The sequence below is a fragment of the Apium graveolens genome, unplaced genomic scaffold, assembly GCF_009905375.1.
Source record: "Apium graveolens cultivar Ventura unplaced genomic scaffold, ASM990537v1 ctg3684, whole genome shotgun sequence".
Taxonomy (NCBI): Eukaryota; Viridiplantae; Streptophyta; class Magnoliopsida; order Apiales; family Apiaceae; genus Apium; species Apium graveolens.
This window is the reverse complement of record NW_027418213.1, coordinates 45,305-72,223: the sequence shown is the minus strand read 5'-3', so window position 1 is coordinate 72,223 and position 26,919 is coordinate 45,305. Positions and strand designations below refer to the sequence as shown.

General features: G+C 34.6%; 4 protein-coding genes across 5 annotated transcripts; 2 read left to right on the top strand and 2 right to left on the bottom strand.

Moving 5' to 3' along the window:
• The first annotated feature begins 1,200 nt into the window (after positions 1-1,200).
• Positions 1,201-2,607, top strand: LOC141701283 (putative galacturonosyltransferase-like 4). Its single transcript, XM_074504967.1, has one exon. The coding sequence runs from the start codon at positions 1,338-1,340 to the stop codon at positions 2,316-2,318; it is 981 nt and encodes a 326-aa protein (XP_074361068.1). The 5' UTR covers positions 1,201-1,337; the 3' UTR covers positions 2,319-2,607.
• A 1,323-nt stretch (positions 2,608-3,930) lies between these two features.
• Positions 3,931-11,802, bottom strand: LOC141701284 (methyl-CpG-binding domain-containing protein 4-like). The gene is made up of 2 exons (XM_074504968.1): positions 11,644-11,802; positions 3,931-4,702 (listed from the first exon to the last, which is right to left on the bottom strand). The coding sequence occupies exons 1-2, from the start codon at positions 11,650-11,652 to the stop codon at positions 4,193-4,195; spliced, it is 519 nt and encodes a 172-aa protein (XP_074361069.1). The 5' UTR covers positions 11,653-11,802; the 3' UTR covers positions 3,931-4,192.
• On the top strand, positions 10,186-20,983 carry LOC141701282 (putative E3 ubiquitin-protein ligase RF298). 2 transcript variants are annotated; one of them, XM_074504965.1, is made up of 6 exons: positions 10,186-10,299; positions 12,170-12,245; positions 12,832-12,921; positions 17,192-17,234; positions 17,492-19,473; positions 20,172-20,983. In XM_074504965.1, the coding sequence occupies exons 2-6, from the start codon at positions 12,192-12,194 to the stop codon at positions 20,721-20,723; spliced, it is 2,721 nt and encodes a 906-aa protein (XP_074361066.1). In that variant the 5' UTR covers positions 10,186-10,299; positions 12,170-12,191; the 3' UTR covers positions 20,724-20,983. The 2 variants fall into 2 exon arrangements, with proteins under 2 accessions (XP_074361066.1, XP_074361067.1); XM_074504966.1 differs by lacking the exons at positions 10,186-10,299; positions 12,170-12,245; positions 12,832-12,921 and adding an exon at positions 16,270-16,490.
• An 824-nt stretch (positions 20,984-21,807) lies between these two features.
• On the bottom strand, positions 21,808-25,713 carry LOC141701277 (sugar transporter ERD6-like 7). The gene is made up of 18 exons (XM_074504960.1): positions 25,447-25,713; positions 25,276-25,338; positions 24,975-25,064; positions 24,801-24,860; positions 24,644-24,709; positions 24,472-24,537; positions 24,261-24,336; positions 24,088-24,152; positions 23,905-23,997; positions 23,729-23,809; positions 23,493-23,577; positions 23,311-23,354; positions 23,163-23,225; positions 23,017-23,076; positions 22,881-22,934; positions 22,707-22,766; positions 22,504-22,618; positions 21,808-22,306 (listed from the first exon to the last, which is right to left on the bottom strand). Exons 1-18 carry the CDS (start codon positions 25,699-25,701, stop codon positions 22,188-22,190), a joined length of 1,515 nt encoding a protein of 504 aa, XP_074361061.1. The 5' UTR covers positions 25,702-25,713; the 3' UTR covers positions 21,808-22,187.
• Between the last annotated feature and the right edge of the window lie 1,206 nt (positions 25,714-26,919).

Genomic DNA, 26,919 nt, shown 5'->3' with positions numbered 1-26,919 from the left:
AAGATACATGATAAAAAGACAAACAAATAAGACAAAATATTTCTAGTCTAATTTCATGATGCTTCACTTCTCTTTCCAGCATCTTTGAATATCTTCAGTTTAGCATGAAAATGGAAATACTTCTTTGTTCTCTAAACCCTACAAACAGGCTACCACATTCCATTTGCATACATTCAACGCATGTGACTGTCAAGTCACTATCAACTGCTCTTTTGAATTTGAACATCCGTTGAAGCTTCATTGAATCATCTGCTGAAACTGTGGTTGATCATCCGTTGAGACTTTTGTTGATCATCCGTTGAGACTATATAGATCTTCCGTTGGAGTTTTATCTGAGCATCAGTTGAAGCTTTGTGAATCATCGGTTGAGACTATTTTCTTGACAGTTGACTCTATTTCATTTATACAAGATTACAAGGCATCAACTATTTACAATTAACCAACCTATCTTGCATATCAATCTAGTAGTCAACATGACTTAAAATTCCTCAGAAATCTAGTTCACTAAACCATTTAAGTATGCAGAAATGTGCTACTAATCTTATTGTTACATAAGCTACACTTTCAACGGATATTGAATTGATCATCCGTTGAAAGCTACAATTTCTCTTAAATAAAATCTACTAAGTATTTTGTTCAAGTTTTCATCAAGTACACAATATATTCCTAACAATCTCCCCCAATTTATGTCTACTGGAATTGTAGCCATAAATTAAGAAAAAATTGATGATAACAAAACACTCTATGAATACATAATGAAATAAAGTAGATAAAATTTACAAGCGCTGCAGTTTATTGAAAATCTTCAGAAAGAAAAATTTGTAGTGTATCCTCCTCTAGACTGAACAAATTTAGATCATTTTCTTGATTTTCAAGGTTCTTAATATCATAATCAACCAATAGTGGTCATTCACCGTTATAATGTATTATACAAGGGAAATAAATTTTTATTTATTTATTCATCTCGGTAATCTTCAATCTGACAAGCTCTAACAAGTATAGTAATATATGAAAATATATTTTGCAAAAAAAACAAACTCATAGTGACAAGTGTTTTAACTTTTGAGTAGTGCAACTGAAAATCTAAGCTACATCCTAGGATTCTTGTCTTCCTCACAATCTTCGGACACCAACACATCTCTCTCCTCTCCCTCTCTTTTTGCACAAATAAAATGATCCATTCATTTTTTTTTTTACTTTCTCTTTCTTTCATTTCCTTCCTTCCTCATCCAGCCAGCCACCCTCAATGGCTGCTTCAACTTTTTCCCTTTAGATTTGTCCCCAAACCTATTGATTATTGGGATTGAATTTTTAAAAATAACAATAACAAAGACAGGATGGCCTTGAAGAGCTACTTAATAACTCTAGGCCTCCTGTCTGTCTTCCTCATTACAACTGCCGCTGCCACCACCTTTCGTGAAGCCCCGGAATTCATCAATGGGGAAGAATGCACCAACTCTTTAATCCATGTGGCAATGACCCTTGATGCAAACTACCTCAGAGGCACCATGGCTGCTGTTTTATCCATTCTCCAGCATTCCACCTGCCCAGAAGACGTCGTGTTCCACTTCCTCTGGTCTCAACATGACTCCGATATATATTCCAGCATCAATTCCACATTCCCTTACCTCAAATTCAATGTCTATCCCTTTGATTCTGATCGAGTCAGCGATAAAATTTCCAAGTCTATTCGCCAAGCCCTCGATCAGCCTCTAAACTATGCCAGAATCTACCTGGCTGATATCTTACCCACACAAGTAGACCGTGTAATCTACCTAGACTCTGATCTTGTAATGGTAGATGACATTACAAACCTATGGGAAGTTGATTTGGAGGACAAGGCACTAGCAGCACCTGAATATTGCCATGCAAATTTTACACAATATTTCACGTCTGCATTCTGGTCTGATCCGGAATATGCCAAGACATTTGAAGGGCGAACACCATGCTACTTCAACACAGGGGTGATGGTGGTAGACCTGGAGAAATGGAGACAAGGAGGGTACACACAGAAGGTCGAGGAATGGATGATAGTGCAGAAGCAGAAGAGGATATACCACTTGGGGTCAATGCCACCATTTTTGTTGCTATTGGCAGGAAACATAAAAGGGGTAGATCATAGATGGAATCAACATGGGTTAGGTGGTGATAATTTGGAGGGGAAATGTAGAGGTTTACATCCGGGGCCTATTAGTTTGTTGCATTGGAGTGGAAAAGGTAAGCCATGGTTGAGGTTGGATTCTAGAAAGCCTTGCACTGTTGATCATTTATGGGCTCCTTACGATCTCTATCGTTCATCCAATCATCTTTTTGAATAATCTTCAGATGCACCAGACATACTACATATATCTCAAAAGTGAACATGAAACTAAACAGACTAACAAAGTTATATATATACATGCACACACATTTAGTCTTGGTTAATTGATGTCTAGCTAAGAACAATGACCCGAGATCTGGTTGATGAGGGAAACTTCTTCAGAAACCAGCTTCCTATATATATGTAATTTGGAGGGAAAACAAGAGGAAAGAAGAAGAAAAGTGGTACTATTATCCATATCTAGAAGATCAGAGTATTATTATTTTCTTACACTACTTTATCTTTTCTTTTTGTCCCTTGCAAACAAATTCTGGAGGAAATATTAGAGGTGATGGGGGGGCGGGCATAGGGTAAATTAGACTTTTTGTTCATGTGTTTTGTGAATTTTCTGGTGCTAAATCAGCATTTGGATGATATTAGAGCTTGCGTTTGTGTTAATAGTGTCTCTGGTTTCATCTCATCATTCATGCCTTCACATCACGGTGGTGCAAACTTTAACTTAATCTACCATTTCCAACTATTTTATTATTTAAGATCTTACAAAATCAAAACAATGTATAATACTGTAACTATCAAAGAAACTTCTCCTATGTTTCTAAAAGAAAACTAAAATTTTCAGATAGACCAGCTACACAATAAAAAAACATCTGACAAACCAGTAGACGTTCTACAAAGATGCAGTTAATATATTAACACATTTTACTCCTAAGAGGATAAGATGTACACAAAATTTACCCCCATTTTCTTCTAAAACTGGGGGATATTTGAACATAGGTCCATTAGAATGATCTCAGAAACACCAGGATAGCCAATAAACCCTTCACATGAATCATGTAAACACCATCAATCTATTATGGCTCATGGCAGTAAACAAAACTAAATCCTTTGACACACAACTCTCCAAACTGGGGAATTGGTACAATATTGCTGGGACAAAAGTTTCAAGTGTATAAATTTACAAGCTAGCGGAGAGAATAACTTTAAGGCGGATAAATATGACTGTAATTTAACAAAAATAATTCCTTCCATCTACAGTTTAATGAAAAAGATAAAAAGAAATGCATCCATCATAAGAAAAATATACTGTATTAATGTTAATACATGTACTCGTAAACCTGCAAATGTTTTTAATGTTTCTCAGACAGATATGCACATTTTCTTTCCTTCATGTATTCTTTTCTGTCCTAGAAAACTTGAAAACAGAAAGATACTAACCTCTGCTTCCTTTTTTTCCTTCTCTCCAAAAGCAAACTCAGTCCTTCCCTTGCTCTTCAAAATCAAACCCAAAGCTTGTCCAGTACTCCTCAGATACTTTCAATACTTCCCGAAGTTTTACTTTGAGTTTATATAACTAGAAAACGGTAAGGTAAATTATGTCTTAAAGAGAAGACAAACAACAGATGAGGACAGGCCAAAGAAATAAAAAAGGGAGACAGATGGACAAGAAAAATAATTTCTGCTAGCCAAGACTCCATTATGGTTACTTTTGGAGTACCACGTCGCTGCAAAACGAGTTATTCATAGTTCTGGACCTTCAGGTATACAATAGCATAACCTGAATTTATATGCAAGAAAGACTTTATGGAAAATCACATGCCATTTTATGCAAGTAAATTCATAACACATAAAAAATATAATAAAATAATAAAACACACATGCAAAACTGATAGGGGCAAAATATAATAAAACACTATGAGCAGTTAACAAAGTGCCCAAGTCTGCTTAGCTATAAATTGTTTGCTTGGACACACCAAGTAACTGACACATACACCCATCAACAAACTAGTCTAAACGAACTTGCTCCCGTAAGCCCCTAATAGAATCCACAATGAAGTCACTAGATATAATAATCAATTTAAAACATCATCTAGCTCATGGTGATTTTAAGAACATCTTCCCACTGTGTTTGACAATCTTCTTTTCGGCACTTAATTTGCTTACAAAATCCTTAGGTACGGTTTCAGGCACCACCTTCGGAGTTGTGAAGCTGAAATCTTCTACAGATATTGAATCTTTGTACTTGGGATTTTCTTCAAGGAATGTAGCAACTTCAACCAAAGATCTTAGCCTCTTACCCTCGGGAGAGGTATAGTGAACATCCATTTTTGAGAAGTCCTTCCTGAGAATAACATCACGGTGAAAACCTAGAGGGGTCTTTGGAACATCTGGTTTATCCAGGACCCAAGTTCGCGATGAATCGTATTCGATTTCAGCAGGATCATCACATTTTACCTTGAACTTCTTGTTGCACACAAAAGGATCTTTTGTAACATTAGCACGAATCACCTCAAACTCTTCTTGTGTTTGAATTTTCCTCCACTTAAAACATTTTCCACACTGTACAGCATACATATAAGACCAACATGCCCCCAACCGTCCATTCTAGACAGAGAAGGAAAAAAATAAGAAACCGGATGACACTTGAATACTTTATTAATAATGTCAAAATAATAAGTTCACATTATACTAGACATGGCAAATAATACAAGACAACATTGATAAATGAACTCTAAACAGCATCTAGTTATGTTTCCTTTTAACCTCTCAACTATAATTCTGGAGGTTGGTAAATTTTGCACAAATTGATGAGCAAAAAAAAGGAAGAAAATATGACAGTTTATACACAATTCGGTATAAATGTGCAATACTTTCACCAATAGAACACACTAATGCATGGACGTATATAGTAGATGATAAATGAAGTTATATATTCGTTTTGGCTATTTGTTTCAATTTTCAATTCAGACATCCAAGAACAGATCAACGAAATCTACATGTCTTGGAAATTTAATCAAAGTCTTTGCTGTAAACAACTTGCATCTCAATTCACTAATAAAACCGAATTCAGAGACTCGCACTCCATAATCATATGAATCCATTTATAAATTTACCCGATTCTTTGTGGCAGTCCTCATCCAGCTGCTGGCCACTCCCTGGCGGCTCTTTTCTGACACAACCTAAATTTCTAAATCGTTCATTCCCCCATACTATTTATATGCTTTTTTGTGCTTTCAAATCACAAACAGATCTCTTCCGCTATTTGTTTTTTTACAAAAACACTTAAATTATGATTTTTTTTAATCAAAAAAGGCTTAACTATAATTTAGCCGTTAAAGTATAACCTAAAGTATCAACTGATGTACACATGAACCCTTAAACAAAAAAATGTGTATCTCGACCCCTTAACTATAAGTTTTGTATACTTCAACCGTTTTGCGAATATTTTTTTCCAATATTACCCTTAAAGGTTGTATACTTTTACCCCTAAACTATGAATGTTGTACGCTTTAACCCTTTAATCATTTTTTATATACTTGTTTTAATTTATATCGATTATAATTGCATATTACCTGAGATATTGATAGTTATAATTTTGCAAGTTTTTATTGTAAGTAAGAATTAATAATTCTAGTAAGATTCAATAAAAGTAAAATAAAATATAATAATATGTAGTTAATAAGTATATAATACATTTATATATATATATTTTATATTATTTAATAAATAAAAAATGACAAGAAAAATATTGATGAACAATGTTATTGTTTCCCTTGAAGAATTTGATTGCGACCTTGAGGTTGAGGGCAATATTGGAAGTAATTTTTACAAAAGGGTTAAAGCGAACAAATCTCGTATTTAAAGGGTTAAAATATACGACCTTTTTCTGTGTACGTGTCATACTTTAAGGGTTAAATTATAATTAAGTCATCAAAAAATTGTTATTACTTATTTTTAATCAAGTTTTTTATCAGTTTTAATAAATTACTACCTCCGTCTCGTTCGATTCTATATGTTTACTATTTGCACGTATTTCGAGACTTTTATAAAGTATGGTTTGATAATGTTTTTTTCAAATTTTTTTTGAATAAAAGTTTAAACATGAAACTTTTATTCAGAAAAAAAAAATTAAAAATATTGTGGAGTTATGTTTTAAATAAGCATTGAAAAGCGTGCCGAAAAGTAACGTATAAAATTTAATGGGACAGAGGGAGTATAAATATCAGCTTAATTTGGATGTTTATTATGCAGTAGCTCTGATTTATTATATAATTTTTTAAATTTGAACTTGTTATACTATAACTATGAACTGAGCTTGTTTCGTTATACTATATATAATATCTACTAAATATATATGTATATGAACAATTTGTTACGTTGGTGTTGACAAGTGGTCTCAAAGGTACTTGAGCAACGTGAAACAACTTGGCTGTGATAAATAAAAGTCTTCTTAATGATCTCTCGGTATCAATAAACCACCAACTTGTCTACTAAAACTACGCAAATAATATATCCAACTTAGCAATTATTAGGAATAAAATTCCAAAACTAAACAAAGACGAGTTTTATTTAATCCGCGGGAAATAAAAATGGAATCAACTATAGACGTTGCAAAAGGTACAAAGCTAATGAAAAATAAACAATAAACTGGGCGGACCAACTAAAAAAATGAAAATCCATGTTCTGCCTTCGGTATACGAGGCAACTAAGTCACTTCCTCGTTAGAGTTTTCAAGTAACAATTCCCTGTGATAAAATATGGATGTAGGGTTTTAATATAATCAATCTTCAAAGCATCCGCCTTGATTCTATTACAATATGACAATTGTTTATATAGCCATCATCTATTCAGTAACAGTAACGAAGAAAAATTATATACCTAGGGAACTCTCCCTATTTCACTAAAAATTGTAGATCCCCATATTTATTCTAAAACTATATACTCCCTCCGTCCCCCTTATTTCTTTACAATTCGGAAAAAGTGTTCGGCACGCATAATAATGCGGATACAAAGTATAGTTCTTTAACTTTTAAAATTTTCTTTTTCCGAATAAAAATTTAAACATTCAATTTTTATTTAAAAAAATAAAATCGTACAAATAAGTTATATGACTTTTACTTAATATGCATCTTAAAATGGGTGTCTATACTCTCTCCGAAATGTACCGAAATATAAATAAATGAGGGGGTCGGAGGGAGTATATATTTTCACAATAACATCTATGTTAACATCCCTACTCAAACTCGTGATACTCAAAATAATACTCCAAATAATACTCCCTTTGTCCCTCCCATTTGTTTACACTTTCTTTTCTGGGATGTCCCTTCCAATTGTTTACATTTCAAAATTTTCCAAAAATATTAAAGTTTTTATAATTTTATAATTTTAAAATAACGACATCCACTACTTCTCTCCACTATACCCACTTTATACATATAATATTAATCGGTCTCACTACTTTACTCACTTTTTTAACTTTACTCCACTATTTTATCATTTTTCTTAAACTCCGTGTTCATCCCAAATGTTTACAATTCTTCTGAGTATTAAGAGTTTGCAAAATAATAAGTAATTTAACAATTCTTCTAAGTCTTCTAAGTCGTCGTTTTAAGAGCAACTCCAACAGCTTAGCTATTTGGAGTCTTAAAGTCAAATATAAGAAACATGGAGAAAAAAACTACTCCAAGAGTATCCTAGTGATTCCTTAAATCACTAAGATCCAGTAAGATCTTCTACCCATTCCTTATCTTTAGCTAATCTCTCTCCTCTTCTAACTTTTATTTTATAATATATATTTGAAAGAAACACTTTCTTTTTCTTTACTTTATGTAATAATGTTACTTTTTAATGATTAAATATTGTATAAGGAATGAATATAGGGAATATTTTTGGAGTTGAGAATAGCTATTGATGTCTTAAGTTACTAAGATCCAATATTTTATATCAAATTTAGGGAATGAACTAAGAAGCTGTTGAAGATGCTCTAAGACCCTGTCCAAATGTAAACATTTGGGAGGGACGGGGGAGTAAGTATTAAGAGTTTGCAAAATAATTAGTAATTTAACAATTCTTCTAAGTCGTCGTTTTAAGTCTTATTCTATTTTCAGTCAAGAAACATTGGTGTTGGTTAGGGGTGTAATCGAGCCGAGCCGAATACTGCCACACTCGGCTCGAGCTCGACTAAAATAGTTCGGGCTCGGGCTCGAGCTCGATCGAGCCTTTAATTTCAAGTTCGAAGGTCGGCTCATAAAAGGTTTGGTAGGCTTGAGTTCGGCTCGAAAACTCGAATTATTCACTAAATATTAATAAAAAATTCGAAATATGATCGGTTCGACTCGAGTTCGGCTCAAGTTCGACTCAATAAAAATAAATAATATTAAATAAATATTAAATATTTACATAAAAATATATTTATAATAAAAAAAAATAATAATAATAATAGAGGTTCAATAAGGCTCACGAACCTTACGAGCCAAATAATTTGAAGCTCGAGCTCGGCTCGGTTAAAAATTCGAAAAGCTCGAGCTCGAGCTCGGCTCGATTATTTTCGAGCCGAATTCGAATTTTTTACGATCCGAGCTTGAGTAGCTCACGAACAGTTTGGCTCGTTTATACCCCTAGTGTTGGTCATCGTTCTTTCCAAACGACCAAGTCGTGTGTCATTTGTCTGGTCTTGTTGTAAGTCATCATCTGCGTTTCTGATCGAAAAACTCGAAGTCCTTGATGGTTTCATTATTGTCTTGGTAATTAGAGTGCTCAAACCTCATCTTCTTTGTCATCATTAGTTTTATTATATATATATTAATAATTATGATATATACGTTAACAACTTGTTCAATAACCTGTTCAATGGAGATTCAACACTTAATTATATTACTATGCTTATGCTTAAGTACGACTTTGCTTTAGATGTAGGGTTATTAGGTAAAATTACGAATTAGGTAGATATATACCAAACCAGATGGGCTTTAAAATGAGTTCTAATATTTAATGTTTTAGGCTTTAAGATGAGTTATAACCTTAATATTAATGGGCCAGTTTTTGAGTGATCACACGTGATTCTATATCAAAACAAATTACTCGGCAACTTAGCGTAACCCCGCTTTCGTTATTGATAGGCTTGACAATTTAATTATCACAACACAATTATATTAAACTATAATTATGATGGTCTAAGCTACTGCCGAACGACGAGGATAACCAGAGTGGGTTACGCTCAGTTGCAGAGTAATTTGTTTTGATATAGTATCACGTGTTATCACTCAAAAAACAGGCCCATTAATAGTAAGATTACAACTCATCTTAAAGCCCAAACATTAAAAATTAAAACCCATTTTAAAGCCCAACTCGTTTAGTATATATGTATCAAATCCCTAATTTTACCTAATAAGCCTAAATCTAAAGCGCCGCCGCGTCGTCGATTGAAGAAGAAAGCTTATGTCGTCTTTCGGTGTTGTTCGCCGATGAACGTGAATGAGGTTCAAAATCTTCTCGCCCTTCTTAAATACTATATGAGTCTCTCATTTATTTGCAGGAATAGTATGCTAAATCAAGTACTTGTATAATTAACCATCGCCAATTATGTTATTAATGCCTGAAATGATGTAATTACATGTTTTATCACAATTAATTGAACTATCATCTTTTGGAAATATTACATTATGGTACGATATCAAATCGACCTAAATTTCGTGTTTAATTCTGCCTGCTTCTCAATTTATAATTGGATTTCGTCCACTTTTAATTACTCTTTGTGTTTGAAAGCAGGATCTATCATACCCGTGGTACTTAAAATTTTCTAGCCTTGCATTATTGTAGCTTGCAATTTTAGAGTAGATCATTGATTGGGGGACCCCCTAAAAGCTTTTGAATTGGTAGCCTAGGTAGAAGATGGAGTGAGCAGCCTAGCTTATCTCAGAACTAATAACTTAATCTAATATTATGATCTTGATCTCAGAGACAGGCTGGATTTTATGTTGTTTCAACATTCTCTATTCTTTTACATGATTGGCTACTCCATTTATATTGCTTCACCATTATTTATTCTTTTATGCAGCACATTAACTGTGTGTTTTAAGCATACTTCTAATATTCATAACCATTAACTTTTGCACAGTAGCAACAGCTTAGCAGTCTATTCGTATTTGAAATTGAAATTTGCATTGAAGTGCTTAAAAGGACGATACGCGATTGTGGAAGAGGTGTGTTACCCTATTTGTTTTATAACATTCACCATCTTTTCTATATTGTCGTTGCCTTTTTATTACTACATGTAACCTATATGTTGGTTCAATAATTATTTTTGTTGTTAATAACCATTGTTGTTCAAGTTATAGACATTTATTTCTTTGTTGTTCGCATTCCTTTTGGTTTCTAGTGTTTAGTGCTTGTCTTATTAATTCCCTAAGTTTGTTTAGATGTTACAAATTAAATAATTAAACTATAAAATAACTTAAAAATTTAACAAAGGGTACGGACTGGATTCTGGTTCCCTGAACCAAAAACCTGGCCATTGGTACAAGAAATGCAACAATTTTAACTTGCCCTGTATCAGCTCCACAGTACAAAAACAGAATGCACCAACCTTAATTTGTAAATAACCCAAAAAAAAACCAAATCCGTATAAACTCAACTAAGATTAGGCTTCTTAAACCACCAAATAAGAACCCATAATGAGATGATTCCTCAGCCAAATTTAAATTGAACTCCTAGAGTTAACCTTTATGCTAACAGAAGATGGTACCACAATACATGATACACAATCTTGCATCAGACTAAATTACAATCATATAATGAGATAGTGGCAAGTTGTTGCAGGTCAGTATGATGGTAAAACTATGGCTAAGAAAGATAATACCTCATGACCTGGAGTTTGTTGCGTTTATGTTAAATCTCATTAAACCTCTAATTTATAATAGCCACTACAAGGGTTCCCGTGTCAAATTACAAATCTGGGGTTTTACAAATCTCATTAAACCTAGGCTTCTCTCTACCCTAATTTACAATAGCCACTAAAAGGGCTCCCGTGTCGAATAACACTGTAATGCATAAGTCATAACACCCGTATAAAAGGGATACTCTTAAAGGGAAGTTACACCTTTAACTCAAGCCATCCTAGAGTCCCTATAGCAACCCAATGTGTCGATTTTCAAGCAAATCCAAGCCAAGTTCAAATCAAGTAATAGCCCCAAACCCACTTCTAAAAACCTAACAATCCAATCGATGAATGTGGGAATAAATATCATAGCTTAAAAATCAGCTTCAACAAAGAAACAAACGTCATATAACATACCCACAAAAATAACAACAAAAAACACAATAAATAAAAATAATGACAATAAAATGAGCACATGCAGTGACAATATGAAAATACCCACAAGGAAATAACAACAAAAATTATCAAAAAGAGCCCTAAAAAAATCAAGAAACAGAGCATGAAGTAGCTAGGTAAAACGAAATAGAGAACATATACATACAAAGATATACACACAAAATGATAGTGAAGTAAAAGGGTGACGAAAGATTGGATCTTTTTCAAATATTACCTTTACCATCCTTACTGAATCTCCAACGTCTCTCTCCTCTCTCCTCTCTCTCTCTCTCAGTCTCTCTGTTTCTCTCTTTGTACTCTCCTTTACTCCAGAAGTGAACAAACAGACTTTAGTAAAAATATTTAATATTAACGATTAACGTCTCTTGAATTCCCAACTTGGATGAAAATGGAGATGCATATATTTACGGGCCTGGACTAAGGATCCGAAACGACCCAAATTCAATATGGACGTACACAATATAAAATTGCATCCATATTATTAAAAAATTAATTATGTATTACATAAAAAGTTCAATATTTGTATTTATATGTTTATAATAATTCAGTTGTCTATGATTAGTATTTATTTTATAATAAAATATCAAGGAAGAAGATATTGTGTGACATATTATGTGTTTTTTTAAGAAGTTAACATAAAATTAATGAACATTATAATTCATAAGTGGATAATTATAATTTTGGATTATGATTATCATGTATGTAGTTAGTTACTGTTATTTATCTGTTTTTTTTGACAGGTTTTTAGTTAGCCTGCCAGCTATGGAGAAGGATACATGTTCACCAACATTTTCAGGGCCAAGGGAATTAACCAAGGTAATTCTAGCATGTATTATATACATTTTTATTTTCATTATTAAGAAAGTGTTTATATATTCTGTGAAAGTTATAAGTACGTTTTAGTGTGAAATTAGTATTTTTTTTTCTGTTTCATTTTTAAAATATTTTAATGAATCTCCCTCAAAACAAATAAAGACTTCCTTATATTTTTATCGATATTTATGAATTATAGAAATTTATATAATTAATATTTTTTTATTTTCAAAAACATGTGCATTTGATTTTAATTTATTTTAGCGATAGTCGTGATTCAAAACTCAAGCCTTATTATAGTTATGGGCTCGTGCCTCGTGGGTATTAAATTGAGCCCATAACAAATGAGGCCCCAATCTTATATACTCTTGGTCCATAATAAATGAGACACTAATCTTGTACACTGTCAGCCCATCACCAGTGTATATAGTCGAATCATTTCTTCTTAAGTGAAGCATGATTTATATGCGAAAGTAATTTATTCCTAAGTTTTATATAATATAATCGATGCAAACGTAATTTATATCTAAGAAAACTTAACAATCATTTTATTTTGACGTTTTGCTCTGTTATTTTTACATTTACGCAGGATGAGAAGATAGCATTGGACATGTTACACAAGTTGACGAATAGTGACGCTAATGTTCGAGTTGAAGGGCTGATATTAATATCTGATAAGGTAAGGCAATTTGTTCTTAAAATATTTAATATTTGATACATTACTTGGTGCAAATTAATTATTATAATTTTTATATGCGCATACTCATTCTATATAATTTGATTGTTCGCCGGTACTTTAATAGCTTAGAGATTTTTAATAATTTAGTTATATAAAATAAATCAAACGAATCAAGCATACTCGCTATAATCCGTATAGAGCGGAGTCCTAGGAGAATGAATGTATGCAGCTCTACCCCTACCCTGTTGGGAAAAAATTCACTAAATATGTGAAGGGCAGTTATATATAATCATGAGAATAGGTAAAACCAAAACTGAAACAAACAATGAAGGTAAATAACGAGAAATAATCAGCGACTGAAATAGATAAAAATTGGAAAAAAACTTACTTTTATCGCTTTAAACATAAATCGATAAGAAATGAATAAACTGAGTCGCCTAAACCTTCGAGAAGACGAGACTGTTCTTGACGAAAAATTTGTCTCACTTACGTTATGATGGGTTCGCAAAGTCCCTCTCGGGATAAAGCAGCTACAAACCTATTCATACACAGTCACGGCAAGGTCAACAGCGATCAACGCCTCGGTTCGCTTGAGAATACCTTCTAATGTACACAACTCTGCCTGAAAAGTAGACCGAGTTATTATAGTATGTCTAACAGACTTCCATGTTATTGCTCCACCCGCAAGGGTGAACACGTACCTAGTCACTGAATTGGAACCAGATTTCTTAGCTATCCAACTTGCATCACTATAACCTTCTAGCACACCAGAAAATCTCTTGTAGTGCAAACCAAGGTTTATGTTTCCTTTTAGATATCTAAGAACTCTATCAAGAGCATTCCAATGAGTCATGTTTGGACAACTTGTATATCTTGCTAACTTAGACATGGAGTATAAAATATTCGGTCTAGTGCCATTAGCAAGATACTGCAAACTCCCAATAATATGAAAATACATTAACTGAGACACAGAAACTCCTGATTCATTCTTGATAATAGCTACTTCTGAATCATATGGTGTGCTTGCGATTCTACAATTTGAATAACCATACTTCTCAAGTATATATTTATCTATATAACGAGATTGATACAAGGTTATTCCTTCAGTTGATTGAGTCAACTTAATTCCAATAATCACACTAGCCTCACCCATATTTTTCATTTTAAAGTGTCTTTTCAAGAAACTCTTTGTCTCGTTAATAATCTCAATATTGGTTCCAAACAACAAGATATCATCTATATACAAGCACGTAATCACACAATTATTACCTCTAACCTTATAGTAGACACATTTGTCACTTTCATTAACTAAAAACTAAAAGTCTAAAACAGTTTCATCAAACTTCTTACCAATCTCTAGGAGCTTGTTTAAGCCATAGATAGACTTGACTAACCTACATACTTTCCTCTCGTTGCCAAAAGCAACAAATCCCTCAGGCTGATCCATATAAATCTCTTCTTCAAGGTCACCATGAAGAAAAACTGTCCTTACATCCATCTGATGGATGATAAGACCATGTACGAAAACCAATGCTATAAGCATTCTGATTGTTGTCATTCGGAAAACATGAGAGTATGTATCAAAATAATCAATGCCTTCCCTTTGTCTAAAGTCCTTAGCAACTAGCCTAACCTTCTACTTATCTATTGAGCCATCAGAGTTTAGCTTCCTCTTGAAGATCCATTTGCATCCAATAGTAAAACACCCAGAAGGGAGATCAACTAACTTCCACATCCCGTTAAAAATAATCGAGTCAATTTAACTCTTCAAAGCGCATTTTCAATGCTTTGACTCCGAAGAATCCATGCTTTGACTTCGAAGAATCCATGGCTTGATGGAAAGTTAAAGGCTCATCTTCGACATTGTAAGTGATACAATCACTTCCAAAGTCATTGACTACCTTTGCACACTCACTCCCTCTAGGTTCCTCTACTTCGTTAGGAGTAGAGCTACTACTAGGATCTGCCCCCATATTTGTCATCTTTTACACATGATCAGGAATAGAACTTGATGTGTGAGTGGGAACATCCTTAAAATTACCCAAAGGTATACCAGTTTTCATAGGGAACACTTTCACAAAGAAAGTTGCATCACGAAATCAACTATCGTATTCGCCACAATACCATCTATGTCAGATTTTAATACTAAAAATTTCATAGCTGTAGTGGTTTCAAGATTGCCCATAAAGATACAATCAACAGTTTTTGGACCTAATTTCTTTCTCTTGTGTTCAGGGACAAGCACCTTAGCAAGGCTCCCCCACATATGAACATATGAAGATAACTCAAACTTGGCTTACACTTTCTCCATAATTCATAAGATGTTTTGTCCATATGTTTCAGAGGAACTCTATTCAGAATATGGCAGACCGTATTCAGAGCCTCTCCCCACATGTACTTAGGAAACCCATAATTAATTAACATACTGTTAATCGTGTCTTTAAAAATTTTGTTCTTTCGTTCTGTCACCCCGTTAGACTCGGGTCTGTATGGTGGAGTAATCTCATGAACTATTCCATTGCTTGCGCAAAAATCATTAAACAAGGTACTCGTATACCCATCACCTCTATCAGACCTCAAACGTTTAAGTACTTTGCTAGTTTGTGTTCAGCTTCATTTTTAAACATAATGAATTTATCTAGTGCTTCGTCATTATGTTTAAGCAAATAAACATAACAAATTTGTTTAACGTGACCCAACCCAATTTATCCGGATTAAAATGAATTCATTAATATTTCAATTTCGAACGGTTGAGATAGATCGGCTAAAAATGTTGAATAGAGTCAGTTTTACATGTTGATCGGGTGTTTGTAAATCAAAATAAATTATATTAAACATTATAGTATATATTCTCAACTATGAAGATAAAGAAGATTGTTTTTGTGAAAATCCAGACTTCTTAGTGCACGACGAAAATAACGTGCGATAAAAGTATATACTTACACAAATGATAAATATTAATACATTAATACAATAATAATAAATATTAATACAACAATAAAATAAAAATAGCGTGCGAGATAAATCTATAAAAATTAGAAAAATACACGAGACAAATTTGAGCCCATAATTTTATTCACCTAGGTGAGAAGGTCAAACATGAAATAAATTCAAACTTTTTCATAGAGATAATATTAATATCTAATCATATCGAATTTTATATACACGGCAAGATTCTCATAAATTTCTGAAAATGATAATATTTACTTGCTTTTAGCTTAATGGGTAATTTCTTTTCTTAAGGATTTCAAATTTACTTGCTAGGACTACACCACATTGTATTCATATATATTCTTTAAAAACTTTTGCACTAAAATTAGTAAAAACTAAAAAGTGGTTGTGAGGATATTAATAAATCCCTAAAAGAATCTACAAGAATTGAGATTTTGGGGGTTTAAGACGGGTGAACCATGGTTAGTACACAAACTATAGTTACATGGTGTGTATATATAGCATTCTGAACACAATAGCTCCACATAAGAGCAGCAAGCACACAGTCTTGGAACTCTTGTAAGCCTTGTTTATGCCATTTGTGTAAGACTCAATCACCCATCTTGTTTATAAGCACTGTAAGTCTTTGTCTCTTCTAGAATCTTCCATTTCTTGATTTTTGTATGTTTTGATATAATGGGGTTTGTTTTTGTGTTTGTGTTGTTCTTGTTTGATGTTTTGTGAGATACCCTTTTGGTTTTGTGGGTCATTTTAAGGAAATCTTGTAGGTTTGTAGTAGATATGATTTGGGGATTTTAGTTGGTATGTGTTTTGTATGTATTTTGTGAATTTGGGGGTGTAGGGATTGATATGTAGGTGGGAATCTTGATGTTTATGAGCAAGAACATAGCTTTTGGTATGATTGGTATGCCCTTTGTGGGGTTTTTTCATGTGTTTAATTGATTATGTTTTTATCTCGAGTATTAGTTTATGATTCTTGTGGAACTTTTGTTTCTTGGTTGTTTCTGTTTGTTTTTTGTTATGAAGGAATGGGGTTTTGATGTTTGTTTGTATCATTTTACTGTGAGGTTCTGGGGTGCCCATTCTCTTTCAGTTGTGCATTTGAGATTTTTTTTAGTAAGTGTGTAAGATATGATCTGGATGTTGTATGGTAATTGTGGGGGGGGGGGTTGTGTTGAGGTTTATTGGAGGTTTATAGATTGAATGAATAATCGATGTCTTGTGTGTTTCGAATGTATATGAAATTTGAGGTTTGGGGTTCTTTCTGATGTTGGTTTTTGTTTTATTAATTCATTAATATTTATTGGGTTTGCCTCAGGAGAAGCTTCAGTGGTTGGGTTTAGATTTGCCAAGCCGTAAAGGTATGTTCTTCTTCAATGAGGCTATTCTTGTCTCTTTTTTTTTGTTTTTTTTCTTCTGTTTTGGGGTTTGTAATTGTGTTGGAGTCATTTTTTTTTGTTTTCCTGCTTTGTATGGAGTAGTGTGGTAAAGCACTAAATCGTTGTGTAACTGTCTTTTGGTTACTTTACGTTACCCATTCAGTTTTTTTATATCTGTATTACCTGTAAATTTTTTATGTGGTGGAATAAAATTTTCTAATACTAAATTGGCATTGTAGTTAAAGATCCGGGGAATTACGAGCGCTTTGTATATATAGGACAGAAAGGTATGGCTAGGTCCAGTGATGGGAATAATATCAACCAAAGCTCCGTGTCTGAATCAGTGAAAGAGGCTGGAAGTAAGAATAAGAGGAAGCATTCATCTGAATGTGCTTCACATGTCTTGGCTGAAGATATGCCTATGTCTCTGGGAAAAATCCCGACTTACGAGCTGATAGATGAAAAGCTTGCTAATGAATTCAGTAATTTGGAGCTGTTGAATGAAAAGATTGCTAATGAAAAAAGTAATTTGGAGTCAGCTCGTGGGAGCTCTGATCTTCCCCTTGAGGATGAAGTGAAAGATTACCTTCTGGAAGATTGGGATGATCCTTCTGAATATCAACCCGAGGAACTGTTGTCTGCTACCCTGAACAAAACTTTTAAAAATGCTGTTAAGAAGATTGCTGAATATGGACACAGTGAAGAGGATGCTGAGCAGGCTGTACTGAGGAGAGGCTTTTTCCACGGTGATAAAGATCCGGTGTCAAATATCGTGGAAGGTACTTTGCCTCTTTTAGAAAAAAAACAAGATGTATATTTGTCAAAATATCAAGCATTTGACAATGTGCAAACTATGCAACAATTAGTGGACTATACAATGGTGGAGATGGTGAATTCACTGAGAGAAGTTAAGCCATCTTTATCTGTCTCAGAAGCGATGTGGTCCCTATTGATATGCGACTTGGATGTGAACAAAGCATGTGCGATGGAAACAGATGATTTGAGTACTTTACACAGTGAAACCGTTTCTGGTGGAGTCTCCGTCAACTCTGTAGTTCCCCAAATCAAATCAGAGGTCAAAACTAATCAAACAATATCCTCACACACCAGTAAATCAGCTATGTCAAAGCCATTAGATCCTCGAACATCTCAGACAAATATACCTTCTGAAGGCGAACCCTCTAATTCACACAGTGTTAGGATTCCTTTTCCTGGAGGGTTTATTTCAAATAATTCTCAACCAAGTAACATGGAGGATGCATCTGGAGTTGCTAAAAAGTGTTGTCCTGCAAATTCCAAGAGAGAACTTCTTAGGCAGAGGACATTACATATGGAAAAATGTAGGGGTCGTATGTCAATGCATAGAGGGGCTTTCAAATCCAAACTCACTAGCATCAGTTGTTCTGTTATGGAAAAGAAATCTGCTGGTTACATGAAGAATGTGTCCTATAAGGAAAGTACTGCAGCACAAGCTAAGGTGCAAGCTACATCTGTTCCAACTACTGCAACTAGTGCCCCTGCCACATTACCTGTAAATGATGTTTCTGCTGCAGATGACAAAAACTCAAAGTTGATCACTCCAGAAATGAAGCCTTCTGCAGGTTCCCAGATCAAAACTGTTCCTGCTCCTAAGGCTCCAGATTATTATGCTGGAATACCATATGATAAGTCCACGAACAAGTATCTGCCACAAAATAATAGGGAGCAATTATTGCTAGCATTGGTTGCTAAGAAAGAGGCTCGGGAAAAAGAGATCCAACATTTGTCAGATTGGGCAACAAGGATGGTAAGGCAGGCTGCTGAAAGGCTTGGAAAAGACAAAGAAGAGCTGAAAGCACTTAGGCAAGAGAAAGTAGAAGAAGAAAAACTTTTGAAAGATAAGCAAATGCTAGAGGAGAACACCATGAAGAGGCTTTCTGAGATGGATTGTGCATTGACCAATGCCAAGAGGCAGACTGAAATGGCGAATTCTAGTATTAGCAAACTTGAGCAGAAAAATTTGGCCATGAAGCAGAAGCTGGAGTCTGCCAAATTACTAGGTTTGAAGTCATCTGTAGAGTTGCAGGACACTGTGCTTAAGGAGCAGGAAACACTGAAAAAGGTTCAACTATGCGATTCTGAAAAGGATGTACTTTTGGAGAACGTGAAATCGTACAAGAACAAGGTAGCTAAACTTCACAAGGATGTAAAGAAGGCTGAAGCGCTTTGCAACCAACATGAGGTATGGTTCTAACCTTTTTAATGTTTTCAATTTTAATGTGAGCCTGCTGAGAATTCCAAATTGGCAACACAAAAAAAAGTGGGTTTATGTGATACGAAAGTGATATGGCTTCCTTCCCAACTAATTGACCACATCTACCTGACATGATAAAATTACACAAAGGGAGCACTTTTCTTCAGTTTTATGTTCCAATTTCTTTTCCATGTTTTTGTTTCAAAATTTAATCATCTGTCATATATTGTTTTCATCTCTAATGCTAGGTTTTTGTTCTTGTGAGTCCGTGACACTATGGTTTTATGATTAGCGCATCTTACTGAGTGATGGGAAAGTAATGGGGAACAGAAGTGAACACAAAGTAGATTTTCGTATATGTTATTAAACTAGTTTTTCTACATTTAGTGTATATATTTATATGTTTTATGTTGGGCTAGTAATTAATTTATTTTTGTAGATTATTGATAAATAATAAGCCATTATGCTATGTTACCAGGGTTTTACATTTCCTATGTAATAACCGAGTCTCTTTTTATGTGGGTTGCGTTCCATCATTTTTTTTCTTTCCATGGTTAGGAAGCCCTTAGAATTGTGATTCTTCTATGGTTGGATCACGTCAGTTCTATTTTTTTTTATCAATTTAAATCCTAAATCCATTGTTCTCAAATTTGTTCTTCATCACCGAGTATGATTACCTTTTTCAGGCCTTGTGGAAAAAGGAGGAAAGGGAGAAGGAAAAAATTCTTGCCCAGGCTAGCTCCATAAGGAAGGAAAGAGAACGACTAGAAGCTCTGGCCAAGGAGGAGAGACGTAAGATCAGGCAAAAGGCAGATTGTGAATTACAGAAGTTGAAGGATAATATGAAGGACCTCCAGGAGCAGATATTTAAATTGAGGATGGAGGGTGAATCTTCAAGAGTAGCAGCACTACGCGAAGGAATTAATGGGAGCCATGGTAGCCACCCCACAGACGGCAACTTTCCAGCTAAGCCAGGCTACCTACTTCCTAATATGTATAAGAGGCTACCAGTATTTCAGGAGATATCACGTTCTGAATCAGTAAGGGAAAAGAATCGGGAATGCACAATGTGCTTGGCAGATGACATTTCTGTGATTTTTCTCCCCTGTGCACATCAGGTTCTCTGCGAGGAGTGCAATGAGCGTCATGAGAAGGAAGGGGCAACTATTTGTCCTCTATGCAGGGCTGCTATTCAGACGAGATTCAAACCTCGTTTTGTTAAGAGGCAGAATAACTAGATTAAAAAAGCATGGATTGAGAGGGATCGGAAATCAAATTCATGTTTTACTTATCCCTTTTACTTCATACCTATAATATAGCAAACATAGAAACTGTGAAGAATAGAAAGTTAAAATTTAACATTGGAGGAGTTTACCCAATGGATTTCAAGTATTTTGGTACTCAATATGATACATTGGAGGAGTTTACCCAATGGATTTCAAGTATTTTGGTACTCAATATGATACATTGGAGGAGTTTACCCAATGGATTTCAAGTATTTTGGTACTCAATATGATACATTGGAGGAGTTTACCCATTGAATTTCAAGTATTTTGGTACTCAATATGATACATTTATCTTTTGGACCAACTGTTGATTTACATCAGTCTGATAGAACTTGATGTGTTTTTTTTTCTATGTTTTGGTTATTCATTTCTTACCTGGCCCTGGTGAAAACATCTCAACTCAATGATGAAGTTCTACAGGGAAGTTTCAGGGTAAATAAATAGTTTGCCATCGTAACTTGAGTAGTTTGCTTTTTTGCTTTTAAATTTCCAGTATAATTTGTTTCGTCAAGACAGCCATGCCAGCACAGTTTCTGTAACAAGACTTGATTGATTTGAGTCTTGTACAAACTGGCACTGGTAGGCGAAATTAGAGCCCGGGCAAAATGTACAGGTGCTTCTGCTCTCACTGCTCCATTGACATTTCTTTGGTGGTTATAATATTTTTTGCATTTATCAAACCTGTGGTAGTAACAGTTTTGCTAACATTTTATGAGCAATGTGGAGTATATTTGACCTGATTCTAGAGGGAATGGGAATGGTTAAAATTCTTACTTTTTGTTATTTCCATTAAATGTACATTGAGGTTCTGGAGATGCAAGGATAAACATGACCCTCTCAGCCCTACTCAAACCAGCCCATTAGAAACCAAACAGAATAACATACCTTGCCCAACTAGTGTTGGGAGATATTCATTTAGAACCATTGATTAAATGTGTAGGTGATTAGGATTGGTAACAAATAATTTTGTCTAACTTTCTAAAAATTTGAAGATGAGCTCCAAATTTTAAAGCTCAAAGTACTGGAAAGATGTCCATTTCAGGGAAAAGCCTTATCATATTGCATGTTTATAGGTTGGCAATCGTTGCACGAATTCAATATCTTCCCACGGTTTACATTAACTTGTACAAATTTGGCTAATTTTCGACAATATAATTACTATACAGAGTACGAAATGGCATTAGAAGAAACATTGACGTAAGCTGGACTGTAGTTGTATTCTACTTGGGTGGGATTGTTTGGTCATAGTTCCTCTCGTGTTTTACTAGCTTACCTTGCTCCATGAAGTCTTTGTTGAAGATTAATTCAGATGGTGCATATTTTTATAGCTAAATTAGGATTGTAAACTAGTGTTGATTTGGACAATCTTCCATCATCTGAAAGGTCTCTATTGATTTCGTCAATAAGCTTCTCTGGTCATGAAGCATTAATGGCAGTCTGTATCTCTTCCAAAGTTTTCCCTTTTGTCTCTGGTACAACCAAGATAATGAACAATATGGAGATTGCATTTATCGTACCATAGATGATATAAGTTCCTGAAATCACAACAATGGCATATATATGTAAGTGTTGGAACAGAAGTTTAGCTTAATATTTGTATCCTCACAAGTCAACCTCTTTTCCTTCCATCTTAAGTTGGAGTTCTTAAACTCCGAGAGTCATAGGATACTCGAAAGATTTCCAGTGCTGTATGTAGTTTAAATGCATAAACTGATAAGCTATGTATGTTTACCATATGAGCTCCAGCTAATGAGAAAATTGAAAGTGTAGGAAACTGCCCAGGAGGTAGACCAGTTAGCAAGTGTTGCTAGGCTTCCTGCAGATCCTTTAATATCGAGAGGAAATATCTACAAGACAACGAGTCAAAGACAGTACACTAAGTAGTGACATCCCCAGACAATAGATGCATTTGATTGACTCAAAAATGTTATATACCTCAGACATTATGACCCATGGGACTGCTCCCATTCCTATTGAGAATGATCCTATGTACACCTGGGAACATATAAAATAATTGTTGAAGCGGTCAGTTAGACATGAATACGTCTTTGTGTCAAGCCACTGAATCTTAGTAGCTTAGAGGATTTAACAAAAAGTTGGTAGTTTTACCAGTATGCCGCTCACAGCAAGTGCAGGTATCACGTTCAGTGCTATTTCATACGTCTGGTGCATTGTAAAGTTTACACATTAGCTCATACTAAGTTAAGTCGGGATCCAGGTTGTGATATTAGTCGAAGCCTATTACCTTCAGGTAGAATGATAGCCCTGTTAATATACAACCCACAACTAACCCCGATGCTGAAACCTACACACGAAGATATATAAAACTGAAGAAAGCTAAATGCAAATATTTGAAATCAACGTTATTATTAACTAGGATGTTAGATGTACCAGTAGAAGTGGCTTTCTCCCAGCTCTGTCTATTACTAGTGCACCTAATGCAGTAACCGCAACCTACATGAATCAGATATAGAAAAGGTTATTGCTTAACTACTATTCCTTGGCTCTTGGGAAACAAAGTAGAGTTAGAGATGCTCACCTGAAGACATGCATAGATTATAGTGCCAGTATCAGAGGGAAAACCTGGGATTTCATAAATATTAGCAATATATTTTGTTTTGGTATCAAAATTATGAAATATGATGGTTCTGTTATGAGGATTATTGTTGAGAATATCAACAAGTTCAAATATTTCCTTGGTGAGAAAAACAGATCATAAACCTGCTGACTCGAAGACGTCTCTCACGTAGAAGCAAACTCCATTAATTCCTCCCAATTGTTGGGTAAACATCAACCCGACTCCTATCTGGTCATGGAAAGTAAGTTATGGTTGAAGATTAGATGCAGATGGCATAATAGTTGAATATTTGGCTTAAGTGATACAAGTTCCATAGGAAAATAATCATACCTACAATTACAGAATACAAAATACATGCTTAAAGAGGAAGGACATTTACTATGATTGAGCGCAGGTATCTCCTCTGAAATAAATCCATTAGCTTAGATTGTGGGAGCTTTTCAAGCTTTCTTATATAATCCTGTCAAAATTGAAAAAACTCATGCATTTCATCTTCCAAAATATTGTGGAACACTATTTAGAAGATACTGGAATTGAGCGTATGAGATTATCAACCTCGATTTCTGCTGCTTCATCAGATATATCAGCTTCTTTTCCCCGCAGTCTCTGCAGTGCCATGAGAAACTTTCCATGATCTCCATATTTAGCCTGCAGGTTTGAAAAGTATTACACCTATGTGTTCCAAATCTTGTTCAGTATAGATGTGCAAAGTAATATTTTCCCCTCGTTATTTATTACCAGCCATCTCGGGGACTCTGGAATGATTAAAAGACCCAGAAGCAGAACAGCACAAGGTATTATTCCTGAAAGACATTAGAACAAGTTAAGTTCAAAGTTTTGTTGATTTAATTTACAAAGGAGATTCAGTGTTTGGTACAAATTCATCATTTATTTGATCATTGATATTTCACCTGTCAATGCTAAGGTTCTCCATGTTATCACTGTTCCTACTATGAAGGAGAAAGAGATTCCACAAATAATCATAAGCTGTAGAATAAATAGGAACTGTATTAGATGATCATCAAACAGCAATATCATTTCTATGCTTTAAATAGAAAGTTGTACAAGTAAAAAAATTAGTTATGTGAAGTTTTTAGCATTCTACCAAGCAAAGCCTTTTACCTGACTTGTAGTTGTCAAAGCTCCTCGTAAATGCTTTGGTGCAATTTCAGCTATGAACACTGGAATCTTGTCATAAGAAATATAATGTTAATCTGGTGAAGTACTCAATGTAGGAAAATCTTAGATATGAAACTAGGATGGAGTATAACTGTAAGACAAAACAAAGGTTTACCACATAGGAATAGACCCCCATCCCAAATCCTGTTGCTAGTCTTCCAAAATTTAGAGGAAGAGGCCCCTAATTAAAAATAAAGATACAAGAACAGGCTCTGTATTATGAACTCTCCAGTATAATTACGACAATTAGGCTTTAGCAATTCTATACCAACCTCTGCGAAGTAAATTGCTAGCCATCCTGCTGTACAGAAACTGCTTGCTACTCTCATTGCCTGTATATTTTACACATTATGCTGACTCTTAGCATAAGATAGAAACTTCTGTGCAGTCTTGGCATGTTTGAAGGCACTTGGCGTGTTTGAAGGCATATAAGTTGAGTAGCTTACCCCTTTCCGTCCTGTAAAATCAGCCATGCGCCCACTTGTGATTGCACCAATCATTGCACCAAAATTCAGTATCGAGCCAAACAACGAGAACTGCACATGTACCATTGGAGTTTTCAGTAATAGAAATCATTAGCAATTCCAGAACCACTAATATGGATCTTTTGTGGTGTTTTAAGTGCGGTGATAATGCATGAAATTTTCATGTATGTATGATTGTCATTTGTTAGTCATTCCAGATTGAAAAACAGATAAAGAATGCATTTAGAATACTTATAGCCTAGAAATGCAGACTGTAACTAACCTGTGCTATAGTCAAATTTAGATCTTCAGTAATGGCAGACTGAATAGGCGAAGAAAAGCCAATCTGAGAGTAAAAGAAAAACAAAGGTAAGACAATTAAGAAACAAATACATTCTGGTCCAAATATACAATTTATACAAAACTTGTGGAGCATGAAGTGAGAAGCACATACACATGACCCGAATGCAAAAGAACCACAGACTGTCACAAATGTTGTAAGATAAAGAATCCATTGATGACCCTTGTTTTTTCCACTTCTATATTTAACTACAAAGTCATCCTCAAATGCAACTTTAGCCTTCTCTAGTAGGGGCACTCTTATTTCTACTTGATCATTATTCTCAGCTACTTTTGCATTCTGTTTAGTGGCCATTTTCTCGCAACAAAAGAAAAGGTTAGCTGAAATGGAACACAAGTGCAGGAACATAACCAACCTTAATGGTATTTATATACCCTAAATGTTGGAGTTCTGATTTTAATCATTGATTTTTTTTAGCTTGTTTAGATTCATTCCCATGTTGATGTGAAGTTGGTTCCTAAGATGAGTCATGGCCATACAAGCTGTGACATTATGCCTAGTCAGATACCTCCATTATGTTATGAATTGTTTGGTTTGTCGAAGACTCACATGCAATACTGTGGGAATCAATTATTTTCTTTACCTTGGTAAGTTGGTACTTTAAAGGAAACAAGCTGCTTTGATATTTTCTTGTACTGCAGACTTAATGAATATTTTCTTCCCTGATTTCCTCTGTTGCACTTCAAATTAATGTCCCCATCTCCTAATTAAGGAGGATAGTTGATATCTTATTAACTTAATGACTGTGTTGGTAGATGATAGATCTTAAAAGTTTATAAAGATTGTTTTATTAGTACAAAGTTTAAACCTTTATCCAGATAAACCTTTTCTGCAGAATCATATTGTAGCATTCCTTCTTCAATTACTAATTCTAATCCTATTTTTGTGTCGTAAAATTGTTAGCGTGCTTTAAGAATTACTGAGAAAGGCGAGTATGTTGTTTTGGCCATTACCAAAATTTGCACATATAAATTCATGTTTTACTCTGTTCCTATAATGATGTCTTGTTGTGCCTCATAACTGGCATTGTTTTTATTTATTTGTTTGATGAATTTAAACAAGCGGTGGAGGAATCTTCGAACAGCTGATGCAATCTTCTGGGCTATCCAATTATTGGTTTCCTAAGTTCGAATTCTTCTAAGCGGGACCTATGGTACGGATGGCCTTTGTTACATCACATTCCAGCTAAGTAATAATGCAACTTATTTGCTAGTTGCAGGTATTAGTATTTGCAACTTGTATGTGAATTTTACTGGTTTATTCACCTCTGTAATCAACTGATCAGCTTATTATTTCTGTCTTCATTTCATTTATCCCACCTTTTGTCAACCTCAGAATGGTGATCAATGTGCTGTAGTTAGGCAGGTACGTGGTATTGAATTTAACGGTAATTAGGAAGGTAAGTGAGTGTCTGCGCGATTTACAAACATATTGGCGGCATCCAGTAAGGAACCAGACGTTACAAGAGGGATCATAGATGGGATCACAGATTCGGAATCGTTCCCAACATGTACATGACACCTTCATATATTATATCTACCAAGAGCATTACAGCTAGCTGGGATG